This window comes from Triturus cristatus, chromosome 2_2 (genome assembly GCF_964204655.1).
Source record: "Triturus cristatus chromosome 2_2, aTriCri1.1, whole genome shotgun sequence".
Classification (NCBI taxonomy): Eukaryota; Metazoa; Chordata; class Amphibia; order Caudata; family Salamandridae; genus Triturus; species Triturus cristatus.
Window position 1 is genome coordinate 631,687,643 of NC_140582.1, and position 19,179 is coordinate 631,706,821.

The following is a 19,179-nucleotide window of genomic DNA, read 5'->3' on the forward strand; positions in this document are numbered from 1 at the left end:
CACTTCAAACAAGGTTTGTTTTCTGGTGGCCATTGTTTCACCCTCCCATATGACTCAAGCCTGCCGTGTGGTCACTGTTAACCCTCCATGCTCCCATAGACAGTTCAAATGTCCAGCACAAGACAGGCCAATAATACCTTTACTGAGATGTTGGAAATTATACTTTTTAAAAGTTGCTTTTGCACAAAACTTAGCTAAAATCTATTTTCACAAATTACATTGCTTTTCATAAGAAGTAAAAAATGAACTGTGAATTAAGTTTTTTGGCAATTTCCAAGCCCTAACTGTAAAACCAATTTGTATTCATCCCCCAACCAAGATCATGCCAGGAGGCGCGTTTGCAGAGTAGTGGAAAAAGGGGACGGGCCTCCAGTGAGTTTCCGGCTTTTGATTTTTTAATTTATTTTAGGAAGGGAGGCTGTGTGGCCCCCCTTCCCTTGATGCTTTAGAGCCCTGGGGACCCCAACCCCAGGGACTGGCCCATTCTTTTTTAATTTTAATTAAAAAAGGAGTGGGGCATGTGACCCCTCTCCTAAGGCCGATTTTGGCCTTGGGGACACCATCCCCTGGGGCATGGCCATTTTGTTTCATTTGAAAGGGGGGGCAAGCGGCCCCCTCCCAGGCTGATTTTGTCCCGAAGACCTCATCCCTAGGGGCCAGGCCATTTCATTAAAAAAAATAATAATAATTTTTTTAAGGGGGGGGAGGGGGGCGAGCGGTCCACCCCCCTAGTCTGATTTTGGCCCCGGTGACTCCATCCCCTGGGGTCCGCCCATTTAGAAAAAAAAAAAAAGGGAGGTGGGCTGAGTGACACCCCTCCTGGGCCATTTTCGACCCTGGAGCCAGACCTGGGGGGGTGGAGGTCCCCAGGGCAATTTACGGCTTCAAGAGGGGGCCGTGCACCCCCTACCATTTGTAGCCCTGGGGAGGTGGAGGCCCCCGGGCTGTGTGTAGGGGCTTGAGCCTCCTGCAACACATTATTTTTAACATAGCCCCCGGTCGGTGGTAGTCCCCGAGGCTGCGTGGGGGTCAAGAGCACCTCCACACCCAAATATATACTTGGCCCCAGGGAGGTGGCACTCCCCGGGCCTGCGTGGGGGAACAGAATCCCCCATGCTTTAAATTTCATAATTCTAGCCCCGGGGAGGTGGCAATCCCCAGGGCTGCGGGGGGTGTCGTAGCCTCCCCACATTGAATGAATGAGCCCCGGGGAGGTGGTTGTCCCTGGGGATGCACAGCCCCTGCATCACATTTTTTCATTGCCCCCGGGAACTAGCTCACCCGGTGACCTAATTAAACAAAGCGCAGGAGTCCACGCTTTGTTTAAAAAATAAATTTGGCCCGGATTTGCAGATCCAACAAAAATCCCTCCAAATTAAAAAAAAAATGTTTTGGCCTCTGGGAGTCCCTGTGGGGCCCCCAGAGCAGGCCAAGGGAGCCAGGTTGTTTCTACTCTGCCCCATTATATTAATTTCTAATGTTTTTTTACCTTTTTCCTTATGACTCGTTTCAACTGAGTCACAAGATGGCTGCCAACACTTCCTGGTTTGAAGTGTTAGCAGCCAATCACATCTCAGGCACGTCCCCAGTTGTATATCTGAGAAATATTAAAATTTCTCAGGAAGTACTGAACCGACCATTTAACAAAAAGAGTGCTTTCTGAACCAAGGGCTACCTTTTTGCCAAATTTGGTGTAATTCAGTTCAGCAGTTCTAGCAGTTGTAGCAGTGTCTAAATTTCCCTATAGAAATTATCATGGAGAAAACGCATTTTGGGACCCCCTTTTTTCTTGGCCCCCGCTTGACGAATCACCCCAAAACTTTAAATACAGTGGCTGACCTGACCACCACATTAGTTTTGAAAATGTTGCAATGAGTCGTCAAACAACAACAAATATATTGGCAAATCAGAAAATGCTTTTCCTATGGAAACTGGATCCTAACTATAACTACCTACACATATATAAATAAAGTATAGGTTTATTATTCTTAACTCCATATCTCATCTATAAACCAGAACGTAACAGTAGATTAGATCAATCTCGCTTTTGAGCCTTCATAGAAAACATTCTCTTGATGCATATCGGGATAAAGAAGATTGAAACAGAGTTTAGAAAGAAAGATTATAATTGCCCATTCTTGGAACATGTCTAAATCCCATTGCGCTGCAAATACATGCTTGGAATAGGCTTGGAATTTGGGAAGTAGACTAATTTACACTTTACCATGGATGGACTCATTTAGAGAAAAGTGGTAAATCAATTTACTTAAAGTTGTATTATCACATCTGGGATGTGTTAATCCTGGCTCGTGGCACAGAAATCTCCATGCCTGTTGTCATGCCCTTAATTATCGCCAGCACAAGGTTGTTGGGACATCAGTGGATACAAATGTGCAAAACATAAAACCGACGTGCTTTTTCTTGTTACCCCTATTTTTTCTTTTATTAATTATTAAATCTGGAGGTAAATCCAATATAAATTTTATTCTTGATATAAATATTTTTCCTCACATTTAGCGAAATACTGGAACTCCCCTGTGAACATCCACTCTTTTGTTCACCTTCACTCTCACGCAGAACTCACCATTGTGAGGGCTCCTTCAAAGATAGGGTCGCCTACAAGAATGTTGTCTCCAGTGCTAACCAGCATCTCAAACACCTGCACAAAGGAGAAAAAAGCATTGTCGAATAGTTAACGTATGGCCTGCATTCTGGGTCTGTTGAATGCAAAAACTGAACTATTGATTGTGTTCTTTCTAGAAGTATGCACTCCGATTTACAGTCAAAGGTTATCATAATGAGAACCCAAGGCAGTCAGGGCGTGAAATTTCTGTAAAGCATATGACTTAACTCATGCCTAGACGATAAATAAGGGTGCCCACTATCCGGCTCATTACAAGTGCGGACGTAATTGCGACAGACCCCTTACCAGTAGCTGCCAACCTCTTCAAAATTACTAAATCTGTGGATCTACCACATATCCAGAGTATTTTCCCTGGGAACTTCACCTGCACCACGTAGGGAGCATCTCCAGGCAAAACTCTAAGGGTAAATGAGGAATTATTAGGGAAATCCGGTGTTGAATTACAGATTACCCCTGTAATTCCTGCTTTCAGTTATCATCCACAGTATTCCCCACCCACTGGAGTTACCCACACACCTGGACACCATCATTAGTGTTAACCAGAGGGTAGTGGTCTGAATAGTGGTAGAAAGATAGGGTCACCCCTATTGTTCAAGTTTATTTTTCTTTATTTAGACAGTCCAGTCTGTTAAAGTGTGAACAGGTATGTTGAAGAAATATACAAGTCAAAAACGTTTCTTATTTACCATGTGCTAAAAACATAAAAATGAAGTGTGATTACAAGTATAAAGTGCTGATGCGTAATTGCTATAACATAAGACACAGAATTATTTATCAAAGAAAGCTCAACAAGTCCACAATTTGGCCAAGAGTTTCCAAGGTTGGTTGATACAATTAATTAAATCTATTGACGCCTTCAAAGCAGCATAAGGTGATGCTGTTATTTACAGTACTGCAGTAATTTGTAAAGTGCTGTTCTTGTAGACAGTAAAGTGCTGTCTAGTGCAAATCAGATGATGCGGACTAACATTTCACAAGTCTGTTGACTACTTTAAGTGAATTGTGGCTAAAACATGTAAAATTACATTTAAAATGGCCCCTCATCAAGGTATGTATCTATGCCTTGTCCACCACTGACGATATCGTGTGAGCATGTATACAAATACAAAGTGCTGTGTGCTTTAAACTGCCTTTGCTCAGAGCAGCTATGAAGACAATTGATCTTAAAAAGATCTGTGCAAACAAACACCAAAGATTTTAAAGCCTTGTTGCACTAAAATCCTGCAGACTCAGAGGGCAGTGATCATTCATAATGGAATAAATAACTGGCTGTGCATTGTGTTGCTTATGATGGCATGATAGCTAGGGTTGTCAACTTAAAACCGTCATCAGAGAACTTGTTTATGAGTAAAGTCGGAGTAGGATGACAACCCTCTGCTTGTAGCCTGACCCCACATACTCCTTTGTTCAGTGGGCCATCTGAGCCGGGATGGACTAAGATCCTGCAGATGAAGTTGGCAAAACTGCATTACTTAATGATTTTTCCTGCTGTATTCAGAAATCTTATAAAACTTAGGGGCACATGCATCAACATAGACAATAGCGATTCTTTAATTGCTAATATTAAGGAATCGCAATTAAAGAATCGCTATTGGCTATGCATGTAGGAATCGCATAAAATTTTGAGATTCCTACAAATTCCTTAATTGCGACTCGCAAATTGCGAGTCACAATTAAGGAATTGATTCCCATTCATTCGAATGGGCCCAAAGGCCCATAGGAATGAATGGGAATTGCATGCGCAATTTGCGAGTACTCAATAGGTACTCGCAAATTGCGCATGCAATTTCAAGGGTGCTAGGGTTCCAAAAGGATACCCTATTGCACCCCTGAAATTACAATTTAACCACATGTTGCGCACACACATGCCCCAAGGGCATGTGTGTGTGTGTGTAACATGTGACTTTGAAAAATACACTTTAGTGCATTTTGCAAAGAAATCGAAAATTATCATCAACTTTAGATTGATGGTAATTTGTGATTCATATTAGCGAAATCTCTGAAAATGTTTGTTTAATGCCTTGCATTTAAGGAATCGCAATTTGCAATTCCTTAAATGCAATCGCAATTTAAGTAATCGCAAATTTAGCGATTCCTTAAATAGAGATTTTTGCATTTGGGATGATACATCTCAAATGCAAAAATACCGGTTGCAAAGGGGCAGATTCGCACCGTTTGCGACCGTTTTTTAGGTTGATGCATGGGGCCCATACTGTCACTTGCGGGTGTGCTTCTTTCAAAAGCAAGTCAACAGCCTCCTGAACTGACCGTAATCCCTGATTGTGAAGAAATCTTCTGCGTTTGTTTATTAAATATGGACAGATGCAAAGAAGGTGTGGCAACGTCTCCTGGTACAAGCGGCATAGATTACACTTTTCGTAGGCTAATTGGGTCACCCAAGGTGGCAAAAAGATCTAATGAAGAAAAACATGTCATCCGTATCTCGCAGAACCTCAGTAAATGGTTCAATAAGGAACTTTTGAATCCCTCTTTGCTCATAGCTGTCAATGACAATGTGGGCATGCTTTCTTTTTCTATGGCTGCCATCATGAAGGAAGCTGAGGGTACCACTTTGCTTAAAGCTGTTTTGAACTGGTAGTGAGGTAGATGTTGGTTCCAGAGGACAGCACACATTTGAGACCCTCTGTGATGGCGTTTGACCAGCGATTATGGTCCTGTAGGTTGCAGGTCATTATTTCAGTCCAGATAAGGTTCTTTAAGGATCCTGTGTTGGCATCATGTGCTGAGTGCATATATTTTGGAAAACTAGCTTTCTGAACAACTTGTTGGTCACTTAGTTTGAATTCTATACTGATCTGGGCCGGTGATGTATTGTCTGGCAGCTGAAACAAAGACCTCAAAATGGTGCTATGTGCTTTGCTAGAAAAGCTGCCAAATCTCCATGGAAATATCTCTGTGCCATATGCTAGCATGGGAATTAATTTTGCACTGGTCATCTTCAAGATGGTTTCCAAAGAGGGCCATGTTGTTGTTTTCAGCATGGTTTGAAAGGCAAGTTGAAGAGATGTGGTTTTGTTTTCAGTGAAAAGAAGAGATGTGTTAAGCCAACTCCTTTGTCATTCAGCCAGCATCCAAGGTATTTGTTGGATTTAGTCAAACAATGATTATCCATGAACAGGTGCCTGTAGTCTTTCTTTTTCTGTCAAACACTACAATTTAAATGTATTGTCATTGTGTTTGAATTGCTGTGTTTGTACAATGCACTAATCAACCTTTGTAGCCCCATCGTCATTTGACTGAGAAGTACTAGATCGTTCATGTAGAGCAGAGCAGCTATGGGTTGGCTCGCAAGTTTTGTATTGTGGCTGACAACGGAATTTAATTTGGGCAGTAGATCACAAATATACAGATTAAAACGGGCAAGGGTCAGTATGCTCCCTTGTTGAACACCATGGTGGTCTTGATTTTGCTGGGAATGGTATTATTATTCCTAATTCTACTCTGGCCCAGGAGTTGGAATAGAGCATTTAAATACCGTGCAATAGGGGTGTTGGAATTTGCCAGGCAGAGACTTTGGTCCAAAGCAGCCCTTATTTTCGGTGGTAAAAGGCTTTGCTGTAATCTATTAAACAGCAATACAGTTGCTCGCTCTTACTTATTTGTTTTGCTTCAAGCATCATAATTTCCATCGGGTTGTCGTGGTGCTGGAGAAAGTTTTAAAGCTGGTTTGATTGAAGGGTGTAAGATTCCTGGAGTTAGCCCAGGTGTTGAGATCTTCCAGAAGGACAGAGGCAAAGTATTTGGCTTCAACATCCAAAAGAGCAGTGAGGCTGTAGCTGTCAGGGGCCGCCAGTGGGCCTTCTTTGTAAATTGAGCTTAGAACAGAACCTTGCCAAGATGAATGAATAGAATTATTAATCACACGTTTTGAAAAGCGCTTCCCATTATTTAGACTAAAAATCGACTTCCTTTTTGTAGATTGAGGTTGGGATGCCATTGGGGCCCGGGAGCCGCATCTGCTCTATTTTTCTGAATCTGTTTTGCTGATCCTTTTAGCTATGAAGGTTAATGCAAAAAGATAATTTTAATCAAGGCCGACCTCAAAGCTTGTATCCTGGTTGTTTTTCCTGCTGTTGCTGAGTGGTAATTTTGAATGTTTTATCACATCACCTTAGACAGAGCTAATGTGGGTGATCCAGTCTTCAGGGGCAATGTTATTCCTGTTTACATTTACAATGTTGGAGCCCCTCTGCAGGTGATTGATGATGATCCTGAACTCCTGACGGTTTCTATTTCGACAAGCAGAAAAGAGTTGTATTTGCAACATTTCCTCTTGCTTTGGTTTTGCTTGCCAGATCTGTGTTTTGCATTAATTACGTAGGGTATTTATTTCCGCCATCAAAGAGAAATTTGCAGCCGAGGATTTGAGAAATCTTGCTTTCTTCTTAAGTAATCTTTTCAGAGCCACAATTCTTTTGTGAACAAAGATCATATACAACTGAGTGCTGCACTGAGTGGATAACACTGCTCTCCAGAGGGCATATTTCGTGGCTACTTCCATAGTGCATTTAACCTGTTTCCAGCTGTTTGGGCTTCATTTGGTCCAATGGACTCTGGGGGTGTGCTCTAATGGAATTCTCTATAAGCAGCCTCTGGGGCATGTGGTTGCTTTCACAGAGCGGAATAATAGAAAAGGGAATTATGGCCCTTAAATCAATCAATCAGTGACACTTATAAAGCGCGCTACATACCCGTAGGGTCTCAAGGCGCTGGGGGGGGGGGGGGGGGGAGTGCCGCTACTGCTCGAACAGCCAGGTCTTCAGCTTCTTCCTGAAGGAGAGGTGGTCTTGGGTCAGGCGCAGGTCGGGAGGGAGGGAGTTCCAGGTCTTGGCGGCCAGGTAGGAGAAGGACCTTCCTCCTGAAGTCGCTCTTCGGATGCGGGGGACGGCGGCGAGGGCGTGGTTGGCTGATCGGAGGTGGCGTTTGGGAGCGTAGAAGTTGACTCGGCTGTTGAGGTAGCTCGGGCCTTGGTCGTGTAGGGCTTTGTGTGCGTGGGTGAGGAGGCGGAAGGTGATTCTTTTGTTGACGGGGAGCCAGTGAAGGTCTCTCAGATGTCCGGAGATGTGGCTGGTTCGTGGGATGTCGAGGATGAGCCTGGCTGAGGTGTTCTGGATCCGCTGGAGTCTCTTCTGGAGCTTGGCGGTGGTACCGGCGTAGAGGGCGTTGCCGTAGTCCAGTCGGCTGGTGACGAGGGCCTGGGTGACGGTCTTCCTGGTCTCGGTGGGGATCCACCAGAAGATCTTCCGTAGCATGCGTAGGATGTTGAAGCACGCCGAGGAGACGTTGTTGACTTGCCTGGTCATGGAGAGGGAGGGGTCCAGGATGAAGCCCAGGTTGCGTGCATGGTCTGTCGGTTTGGGTGCGGTGCCCAGGGCGGGAGGCCACCAGGAGTCGTCCCAGGCGGAGGGTGAGGAGCCCAGGATGAGGACCTCCGTCTTGTCCGAGTTCAGTTTCAGGCGGCTGGTCGTCATCCACTCGGCTACCTCTTTCATCCCTTCGTGCAGGTTGGCTCTGGCGGCGGCGGGGTCGTTGGTCAGGGAGAGGATCAGCTGGGTGTCGTCGGCGTAGGAGATTATGCTGAGGTTGTGTTTGCGTACGATGGCCGCGAGGGGGCTCATGTAGACGTTGAAGAGGGTGGGGCTCAGAGATGATCCTTGGGGGACGCCGCAGATGACTTCGGAGGCCTACGACTTGTACGGTGGTAGGCGGACTCTCTGTGTTCTTCCGTCGAGGAAGGAGATGATCCATTCCAGCGCCTTGTCCTGGATTCCGATGTTGCTGAGGCGCCGTACTAGGGTGCGGTGGCAGACCGTGTCGAATGCCGCGGAGAGGTCTAGGAGGATGAGGGCCGCTGTTTCTCCATTGTCCATCAGGGCTCGGATGTCATCGGTGGCGGCGATGAGGGCGGTCTCGGTGCTGTGGTTGGCTCGGAAGCCGGACTGTGAGGGGTCGAGGGATCCGTTCGTCTCGAGGAAGGCGGCCATCTGCTTGTTGACGGTCTTCTCGATGACTTTGGCTGGAAACGGGAGGAGTGAGATGGGGCGGTAATTCTTGAGGTCGGTGGGGTCCGCTGTTGGTTTCTTGAGTAGAGCGCTGAGTTCGGCGTGTTTCCAGCTCTCAGGGAAGATGGTGGTGTCGAAGGATGTGTTGATGATGTCTCACAGGTGGGGTGCGATGACAGCGTCGGCCTTGTTGAAGACGTGGTGAGGGCAGGGGTCGGTCGGTGATCCGGAGTGGATGGAGTTCATCGTGCGGATGGTGTCTTCGGTGCTGATCGGGGTCCAGGCGTGGAGGGTGGTGGTGGGGGGTGGTGGCTCGGTCATGGTGTGCGTTGGTTGGTTGTTGAAGCTGTTGTGTATGTCCGCGATCTTGTTGTGGAAGTATGAAGCGAGGGAGTTGCAGAGGTCTTGCGATGGGGTGATGTCGTTGTTTCCTGCGCTGGGGTTGGAAAGCTCTTTCACGATGTTGAAGAGTTCCTTGCAGTTGTGTGCGTTGTTGTCCAACCGGTCCTTGAATGCTGTTTTCTTGGCGGCGCGGATCAGCTGGTGGTGTTTCCGGGTGGCAAGTTTGAAGGAGGTCCTGTTGTCCGGTGTCGGTTCCCTTCTCCAGACTTTCTCGAGGGCTCGGCAGTTCTTCTTGGAGCTCTTGAGTTCGTCGGTGAACCATGGGGACTTCTTGCTGCTGGGTCTGCTTGGCGGGGTCCTCAGTGGGGCGAGTTCGTCAGCGCAGTTGCTGATCCACTTCGTGAGGTTGTCGGCGGCCTGGCTGGGGTTCGCTGAGCTGGCAGGAGGGTGCTGGCTCAGGGAGGTGGTGAGCTGGTCTGCTGTGATCTTGTTCCAGCTTCTGCGGGCGGCCTGTTGCTGGTGTTGGTGGGTCGTCGTTCTCTTGAAGGTGAAGTGGACGCAGCTGTGGTCCGTCCATTGAAGCTCTGTGGCGTGGCTGAAGTCGATGTCTGTGCTGGAAGAGAAGACTGCGTCGAGTGTGTGTCCGGCGAGGTGGGTGGGGGTGGACACCAGTTGCTTGAGTCCCAGGTTGGCGAGGTTGTCGAGCAGGGTGCTGGTGTTGCGGTCGTTGTTGTTCTCCAGATGGAAGTTGAGGTCTCCCAGGAGGATGTAGTCAGCGGAGGGGAGGGCATGCGGGCTGACGAAGTCGGCGATGTCCTTGCTGAATTGCGTGCGTGGTCCAGGGGGTCGGTAGATCAGGGTGCCTCTGAGGGTGGTGTTCGGGTTGGTGTGGATCTGGAAATGCAGGTGTTCGGCGCTGGTCATGGTGTTGTCGGTGCTGGTCGTGAGACGGATGGTGCTCCTGTGGATGATGGCGATGCCTCCTCCCATCTGGTTGGCGTTTCGGTCCCTCCGGACGATCTTGTAGCCCTCTGGGATGGCGATGGCGATGTCGGGAGCTGAAGAGGCGTTCATCCAGGTCTCTGTGAGGAAGGCAACGTCAGGGGCTGTGGCGTCTAGGAGGTTCCAGAGTTCGATGGCGTGTCTGTGGACGGAGCGGGTGTTGAGCAGGATGCACTTGAGGTGGGTGCTGCTGGTGTTCGACTTGGCGGGTGCTGGTGCGAGGCTGGTCCGGATGCAGGTGAACTTGCAGGCGTGGCAGCTGAAAGGTCCGTGGGTACGTCGTGGAGTGGCTTGATGGCATTCTGGGAGTCGGCCGGTGTTGAGAGCGGTGAGGGTGGCGGCGGGGTACGTCAGGCGGGTCGGTCGGGGTCCTCGTGGGCCAGGGGTCCTGGCACTGGGCGCGGTCCAGGCGCGGACGGGCGCAGACGAGCTTGCCTTTGGCGCGCCTTCGGCGCACAATCGGCGCGTGACCGCTGCGCGTTCGCACGGTCGCCATTTAAGGCCAAGTGCGCGGGTGGGCGGAGCAGCTGGGAGGCGGGAGCGGGGAGGGTACAGAATCGAAAAAGGGGCGGGGAAAAGCGGCGGTGGCGGGAAGGGAGGGCGGAAGGCGGCGAGGTAGGCGGACAACAAGGAAGGAAAACCAAAACACGGGGAAAAAGAAATAAAACAAAACAGGCACAAATTATCGACAAAACAAGAGCAAAAACAACCACAGCGGAGGCAGCCGGCAACCGGCAAACGAGGCAGCAGCGAGGCAGAGGGCAGGCAAGGGGCACACGCAGCAGCTGTTGGCCGTGTGGTGCGGGGGTGTCCCACAAGTGGATAATTGAATTAAAGATATACTGTAGGGATGCAACGATCCTCCCTAAAGTAGTAATATAATCATTAACAACATTATACTTTTTATTTCACTAAATATCCATGATCTACTCTTCCAAACTTGGGGGCATATTAACAATGCGGCGATATCGCCGCTTTTGCGGCCGTTTTCAGCCGAAAAGCGGCGATAATTTCATCGCCTTATCGCGTGTTTTGCTGATTTTGCTCCCGTTTCCAGCATGCCTAACTTTGCATCGCTAATTAGATTCAAAGTCGGCGTGTCTGTGGAAACAACATGGGTAAATATCACGAAGGCAGCTTCGTGATATTTACAATGCGGGGAAGCGATTATTTAAATTGCGCTAAGTATGCCTTAACGCAGGAATTTAACGTCTGTTAAATTCCTGACTAAGGCATACTTAACATGGGGGGTGTATTGTGTGGCTAAGACCACAGGCCCCTATTATCAAGGGAATCGCCGTTTTCCATGGAACATCGCTGGAAAACCAGCGTTGTTCCATGGAAAACATCGCTATTGCTAGGATAATTATCGCCATTGCGCTGAGCGTTGTTAATACAGTGCTAGCATGGCGATAATTATCTGCGATAGCCGGCGTTAAACATTTTAACGCTAAGAGCGGCCAGCGATAATTATCGCTGGCCATTGATGATATGCCCCTTAGATAGTACGTAACACATTACAGGATGCAAACACATTGGGAGTCCTATGGATTTGATGACAGAGATCTTTGGGTGGCTGGGAAAGATTCAAACAAAATGTAAACAAAATACAATTTGTGAGTTAAGAATTGAGTTCAGTGTAAATGAGACTAATTACAAAGTTAGGGCATATGCAAAGGTGAAATGCCCTCCAACATAAGTCATTATATAGTTTATTATTACACATGACTATTTGAATCTCTAGAAGGAGCATGATGTCATAGTATTTCGCAAGAGAGTACTTGTTAATTTGAAAGGTCACAAGATAATGACAAATTACTTACCTATAAACATTTTTATTTTGAAACATGTTTGCAGTATTGTTATATACTTAAAAGAAAATACATTTACATATTTCTATTACTCATACAGCACATTTTGTTAGTTGAAAAAGTATGATGAAATTTAATGTAATGAGATGAATAAGAGAACAAATCAAGCAGGAAATCTAGGACAAAAATTAAGTTATTACTCTTTTTCCAGGTTTTCTAGCAAAATGACTGTATAAAAGTATTTTTAGATCATCCACAAGGTGTTTGTATAGTTAAAAGGCAGTCTGTCCTTTGTAATGGAGCTATTGGCTGTAAGGATGAGGAGTATAAAATATGCCACTTTGTGGATAACACCTTGCATAAATTGACCGGCCATCTAGAACTCCGCTCTGGAGGAGTTGATGGAAAAAGAAAAATTGGAGGCTGTTTTAGGTTTTAAAATCAGAAACAAAAGTCTGAGCTCATTGGCGCCACAATTACTGAAGTTGCTTGTTCCATTGAAGGGCACAGGCAAATGAGCAGACATTAAAGGCAAGGATTGTTGGTATTCTTATAAGATGGCGTTTTCTGTACCATTTGTGTTTGGGAAGAATTCATGTGCTTAAAATGCACATGCTTCCAAGCGTTATATATTTGTTCCATTCCCTACAAGTGTCCATCCTAATAGATTTTTTTAAATGTTATTTGCAAAGTTAATAAAACCCATTGCAATTTCCACATTTAAAAAGGAAAAAAAAGAGCATGTGCATACTGTACAATTTCCAACATAGACTTGATTATCAATCTAAAATGATAAAATTCTCCCTTTCTTTTTTTTTTTTCTTTTTTAAAAAGAAAAAACTTCCAAGTTAAATATTTCAATAACCCATTTCCATCACTGTGATAATTATGATAATAATAAGCAGTGTGTTGGATATAGTTCATACTAAACAAGTAGCTACAGGCTAAGTTAAAAGTCAAATTCCTGCATCCTTTTCTCCACCACCTTCATAAACTTCACCAAGTTGTAGTTTAGCTGCAGGTCGTCGGGGAGAAGCAGGCAAGCACGGCATTCCTTCGCGTGCGTACTCCTCGTTGATTAAACAGAAATTTCAACAAACGTTTTCTTTCTTCTAACAATTTGTCACAGGAGCACAAAAGGTGTGGCATGTCCTCAGTTGCCTTGCCACATAAACGACATAGGGAGCCCCCTTTGTCCCTCTGCCAGTGTGAAAAATGGGATCTGCAAGATATCAAGCCCATTCTGAGTCTTAAAAACTTCAGTTTTATAAATCTTGAGTAACCCAGATTGAGGTAACTCTGTTGGCCTTGATTTGAGTAAGAGTTTAAGACAAACCACCCATGTGACCTCCTGGCAACTGACTCCTTATCTTCTAACCATGAAAGGTATTTTGTTGTTTTCTTTACCAGTCTTTTGACTACAGTATGGTTGGTGGGAGTGTTCCACAGCTCCTTTAGGCCTAGATTCATCAGGCTTTTGGCCAAGTAGATGGCAGGTTGCGATGCTGGGTTCCGCTGTAGTTCTGACCATAGTAGGCTATTAAGGGTCCCTTGTTTTGCCTTCCTGATTTTGTCCCACGTAGTTATGTATGCCCCCTGTCTCGCAAGTGCCTGTTTCTGGCCACCAAACTCTAGCCTCAATTGAGCCGGGGAGGTATATTTGGGTAGGCCGAAGATAATCCTATATACTGATGTCACAGTTTTGTCTAGAATTCCTGCATCTCTTCCTCTTTGAACTTCGCTGCCATAAGTAATGGTAGGCAAGAGATTGGAACGTATAACTTGTACCAAGGGGAGAAGAGATGGGCTGGTAAGTTTTCCATTTAGTTTTTTTAACGACACTGCAATAGCAATACCTTTTCCTCTGATGCTTTCTTTTTGTAAAATACACTGGCCACTACTATCAATTTTGACCCCTAGATACTTATACATTTTTGTGTCCTCTAGACGGTTGTCATTCCAGAACCAACTGTTTGATGTCTTTCTTTTTTTATTGATTGACATTGTTTTTGACTTTTCCAAATTTATTGTCAAATGATTCTCATCAGAGTATCTTTTTGTTGCATCGATAAGATTTTGCATCCCTATTTTCATGTGGCTGATTAAGACCAAATCGTCTGCATAAAGTAACGAGGACAATATTTGGCCTCCTAGTTTTGGTGCATGAGAATTACAATTGTTGAGCACCGGGGTGAGATCTCCTAAGAACACCTTGAAGAGTGTTGGGGCCAAGACACATCCTTGTTTTAGACCATTGTTTGTTGGGATGCGTCTTGACAGATGGGAGCCATCACCCAGCTTCACCTGTCCCCATGTGTCGCTGTGTAAGTTAATTAACAAGTCTAATAGAGGCTTTGATATCCCCCATCTCTTTAGTTTTGCCCATAAAAGGTTCCGATTAATATTATCGAAAGCTGCCTTATAGTCTATGAAGCACAAATGGATTGGCATTTCTTTTGTTTTTGCCTTGTCAATTAGCAGACCCATAGCCAAGATGTTTGTTGATGTCCCAACAGATTTAGCAAAACCTGTCTGGTTAGCAGGAATTAGAGAGTGTTCTATGGCCCAAGCCTGCAATTCCTCCAAGAGGATTCCAGCGAAATATTTTGCTTCGTTGTCCATAAGGGCAACCAGTCTGTAATTGCTTGGTAAAGTTTTGTCCCCTGCCTTAAATATTGGGGAGATGATGGAGCCCTTCCAAGAGACAGGCAAGACATTGAAATGTTTGATTTCCAGAAACAGTGGCTCAAGGGCTTCAGCCCATCTCTTTCCGTTCAGTTTGTAAAGGATAGGAGGGATACCATTCGGACCTGGTGCCCCATCCCGCTTCCCTTTTTTGAATTGGCGCTCAATTAATTTTTGGAATTTTGTCACACCTGTACTCATAGTTCGCGCTGGCTGATTATACCAAATATCGCACAAAGGAATTGGTTCGTTGTCATCAACAGCTGTCGTCAAATTGTTGATTTTGTGTTGTGTAAAGTGACCTTTAAGATAGTTTACCCATGTTTGTTCGCTGATGTTTGAAGAGATTCCTTCATGCCTAGGATTCATAAAGGAGTTAATTGTTCTCCAAAATTTTGCCCTGTCATTCAGCTTAATATCAGAATGAAGTTTTGCCCACAGGTTATCCTCAATTGCTCTATTTGCTTCCCTTTTAGTTTTTTTTAGTGATTTTTTTTAAATCTTGCAAATGGTTATGTATTACCATGTCGCTTGGGAGGTGTCTAAGTTGACGCATTGTTCGTGCGATGTCTTTTTTTATACCTTTTATTTTTATTCTATGGTCTTTTGTAAGTGGGAGCATATTGCTAACCTTCTTTGTATGTTGAATTTTCAGGGTTGTAGTGTAACCTGCCATAGTGGTTGTGAAGCTCTCCCATTTCTCAACTTCACTTCCTCCAGTTCTCCCTCGAAGTGTTGTTTTGCCGTTACTTCTATGTCTCCGTCCGTGACTGCCGAGTACTTAATACTTTTATAATTGATGGTGTAAATTAGCTCATTCGGTACCCGCGATTGTTCAAGTTTTGGTTTCATGATATTAAATATAATTTCCTGAGGACAGTGATCGCTATCAGCCTTCTCCCCTATTTTAAATGAGACAATGTGGCGGAATAGGGATAGTGGCATAAAAGTATAGTCCAGTATTTTGCTTACTCTTGTGGTGTAAAATGTGCACGCTGGTGGAGTGTCTCCGCTAAATCTCCTGTTCAGTGCTCTGAGGTTATAGCGCTCGAGATTCTCTAAGACCTCCTCTCCAAGCTTTGATTGTATGGATGTTAGTATAGCCTCTTGATGTGGAATATTCCAGGCTATGTTTTGATTGCGATTCTCGTCGCTAGTTGAGATTCCCATCAAATTGAGGTTAAAATCCCCGGTGATCATAACATCTGTTATTGAAGTATCAGTTATGATTTCGTCTAGGCATTTATATAGATCTTTTGCGACCTTTCCTTTCCTTTTTGGATGAATATAAGAGTTGATCAGTGTAAGATCAAGGCCTTTCTTACTTTGGGTGGAGGAAGACAAATTTATTATTTTTAGATCTGAAGTGGAAAAACCTAAGTCCTTGATATCATAGCCACTTACAGCCGAGACGTAAGTTACTAGACCCCCTTGTAGGTGACCACATTTTGCTGTTTTCACCGCACTGGTGAAAAAGCGAAGAAATCCATGCAAATGTGGAGGTTCTAGTTGCCATGTTTCTTGCAAGGTTATAATATCAAAGGATCGTAAGTAACTAACAAATTCCAGGTCGGTCATTTTAGAGGTAAGACCATTAATGTTCCATGAGCATATATTCAGTTGGTTTTGCCTTTTTATTTCCATTTGGTTTTCCATTTGTCAGTTTGACTGATTATTTATTGTTCTTGAGATCCATCTTAAATCGGAATAGCTTTGTGATGTACCGGCAGAGGTACAACCCCTGGCCCTAAGATCTTCCGCGCTTATTGCTCCTTCCATCCCTTTGGAGCCTCTAAGTACTGTTAGTCCCTTCCTGTTAGAGGAGTGCTGTTCTCCATCTCTTGCCACAGGAATTAATAAGTCAGGATATTTTGGCTTTATGTATGGGGCAATTGTTATTCCCCAATCTTTAAAGATCATAATTTCTGCCAAAAATTTTTGTGCAACTAAAGATGTTGTCCATGTTGCTTTTGTTTTTTCGGCCTTCGTTCCAGCTTCTGATATTGAATAGAATCCAGATCCTGAGTTGTGACACCTGCTAAACATGGAATATGAGCTTGCAGCCGTAAGATGTTTCCTCTATTCAGTATATCGTGCTTGCCTTTTGAGATGTAGTCCGGAATAAACCAAACAATATTTGATGCATCTTTTATTGTATCCATACACCTTGTTTTGTTAATGCACTCGTTATTGTGTCCTTGTGCAAGTTCATGTTCTTGCAGTATTCTCACTAGTGCTTGATCTGGTAGGGGTGAAGTATGGCGGAGAATTTCCTCTCCAGTGGTTGATTTTGGGTTCCCATTTCCAATTCCTTCTTCTCTTGTATATTCTTTAATATCATTTCTATTAATTAATCTTGTGTCAGTGGATTGTGGTATTTGTCTGATGGGGACCGATCCATTTTCGTGTATTTCTTTAAGTTCCCCGTTTTGTATCGCCTGCTGTATTATCTGTACGTTTTTTATCGTATGCCTTGTTCCATATGTTTTGGTGGAGGACGTTTCAGTAACCATGGTCGATGGATCCGTGATGTTCTGCTTTACTATCTGGTTCTGCGCTTGCTCCTTAGTTTTGCTGCCGTTCGCCGATATCACTGGCGATCTGCTAGATTCTCTAGATTGTGAGGCATTTAATATTACGGTTTTATTGGTTTCTTTGTTGGTCTTCGCTTCTTCCTTTTTACTGATCTTATCCTGAGGATTGGGTTCGTGTTCGTCAAATTGAGATGTTGACCCAAAGAGACGCCTGAAACCTTCTTGAGCCACGTTTGGTTTTTGATTTCTACCTTTACGTTTCTTTGCCCTCCTTTGTTTTGCGTTGGATTGCTTCTCGACCTTGTCTTCCATTTGATCTGCTGTTGCTACCGTGTCTTTTACTTCTTTATTTGTTTTTTTATAAATCAAATTGTCCATCTCCCCCCGATGACCATTTGTCCCGGTCGTTGTTGATCCTGTACATTTTGTTTTGTCAATCGGGATTGAAATACAGGTTTCAAGGGAGTGCTTGTCTGCTTCTACGTCCATTTGTCTGATGCACGAATAGCTGTCCTTTCTTAGCAAGGTTTTTTTTAATTGTATGCATAAGTCAGACAGCAATGATGGTAGTGTAGCCAGTTTGTCAATAACAGGGCCGCATCCACATCCCACGTCCCTGTTGTGGGTTTGGTCCTGTTTATTTTGTAGCAGTGTAGTTAGTGCTCCCAGTTTCCCGTCGATAGCAACGACAAAAACAGCCAAAGTGTCTAAAAGAGTCAGCTGGGCATCCATCTTATCTGACTGGTAGTGGAGTGCTTCTACAAGAAGTTGTATTGTATTTAGCAAGCTGGCCCACGCCGTTCCCTGACTGGAGTTTTTTGATGAGTCATCTGCGCAAGCTGAAACTACCATATCCTTTTGGTCTTCCTTTTTCTTTTCATCTCCGTCCGATAGGTCGTGTGGTAAATCAATTATATTGCCTGTGGTTACCGTGTTCGGCCCATTCCTGTTTGTATCTTTGCTGTAAGCTGCCATTAGGTCATTCCAGTCTTCTGTTCCCAGATATGAGGAGATCTCTATGATATCAGTGTCATTAGCGGCGTTTTCTGTTGTGGTTGGCTTCTTAGGTACCCCCCTCCCCCTGCTTGACTCCGTTTGATAATTTGATAGGACTTTATTTGTGGGAAAGATAGGCCGTAGCACTTTTAGACCCATGACATCCTGTGCCTCGTCCTTCCTTGTTTGACTGCAGTCAGTTCCCTTGAGCAATGATTTTTCCCCAGGACTTGTTTGACTTAGTTCACTTAGTTGGTTTGATTGATTGTTAATTGTAAGATTGTTAATTGTGTCATAGTCATCAAGTTTATTTTCGCTGTTTGTGGATCTCCTATCACCATTTAGATTGAGGCCAGTTGCTGATATGTCGTAATTATTATCTTGATCATCATTGGTCATCTTAATTATCTCAATTATCTCCTCTTGTCTATATACTTGAGCTTGCTCGGTATTTCTAATTAGATTTCTTCCTGTTGTTACGCAGCTTATCCGTGATTTACCATTTTGAGGTGTTGATGTTTGTAAGGGGCTGGTGGTTGTTATGTTTACACTTCTTTTTGTGTCAGGACTTTTCCTTTCCTGAATTGATTTCAGGTCTTCAATAGCTAGTGTTGATTGACTTAATTGTAAGGGTTGAAGAGGTGATTGAAGGCCTGTAACGTTTGTTATGTTTGAAAATAGGGTGTCCCCTGCGTTTTTTAGGAAGGAAAATTTTGTAAAGATTTTAGGTTGATAAGAAGACTGCTTTTTCTTTTCTTTTTTTTGCTTGTTTCCAAATTTTGCAGTTGTCCAGAGGCGTTTCCAGCTACTGATGCCTCTATTAGAGAGCAATTATTCATGATTGCTAGCTCTGTTTCTGATGGTGGTACAGTTCTTTCTTCTTCCAACATCATGATTTTCCGCCTCCGTTTTTTTGACTCTTGTTTGAGTATTGCGCTATCCCGAACACGACCTGACCTCATGGTACCCTCCACTGGATTGTGCTCTAGCTTATCTCCTTTGCTGCACGCAACTTGCCTTGATGGTTTCGCCTTGGTGGTTTTACCTGCGATTTAGTTACAAGATCAAGATCAAGAACTAAAGATTGAGCCCATTGTCAGTACCGCAATGGCCCAAGAGCCTGATGGCTCTGTGCTTCCTGT

The 19,179-nt window shown here is 44.6% G+C and overlaps 1 protein-coding gene across 1 annotated transcript in view; it reads right to left on the bottom strand.

Annotated features, from left to right (window-relative positions):
• LOC146862603 (kynurenine/alpha-aminoadipate aminotransferase, mitochondrial-like) overlaps nt 1–19,179 on the bottom strand; it is an 829,492-nt gene that overhangs the window by 273,498 nt on the left and 536,815 nt on the right. The window contains exon 6 of the mRNA XM_085641832.1: nt 2,585–2,659. Coding sequence (XP_085497958.1) covers nt 2,585–2,659 — 75 coding nt within the window. The remainder of the gene's footprint in view (nt 1–2,584; nt 2,660–19,179) is intronic.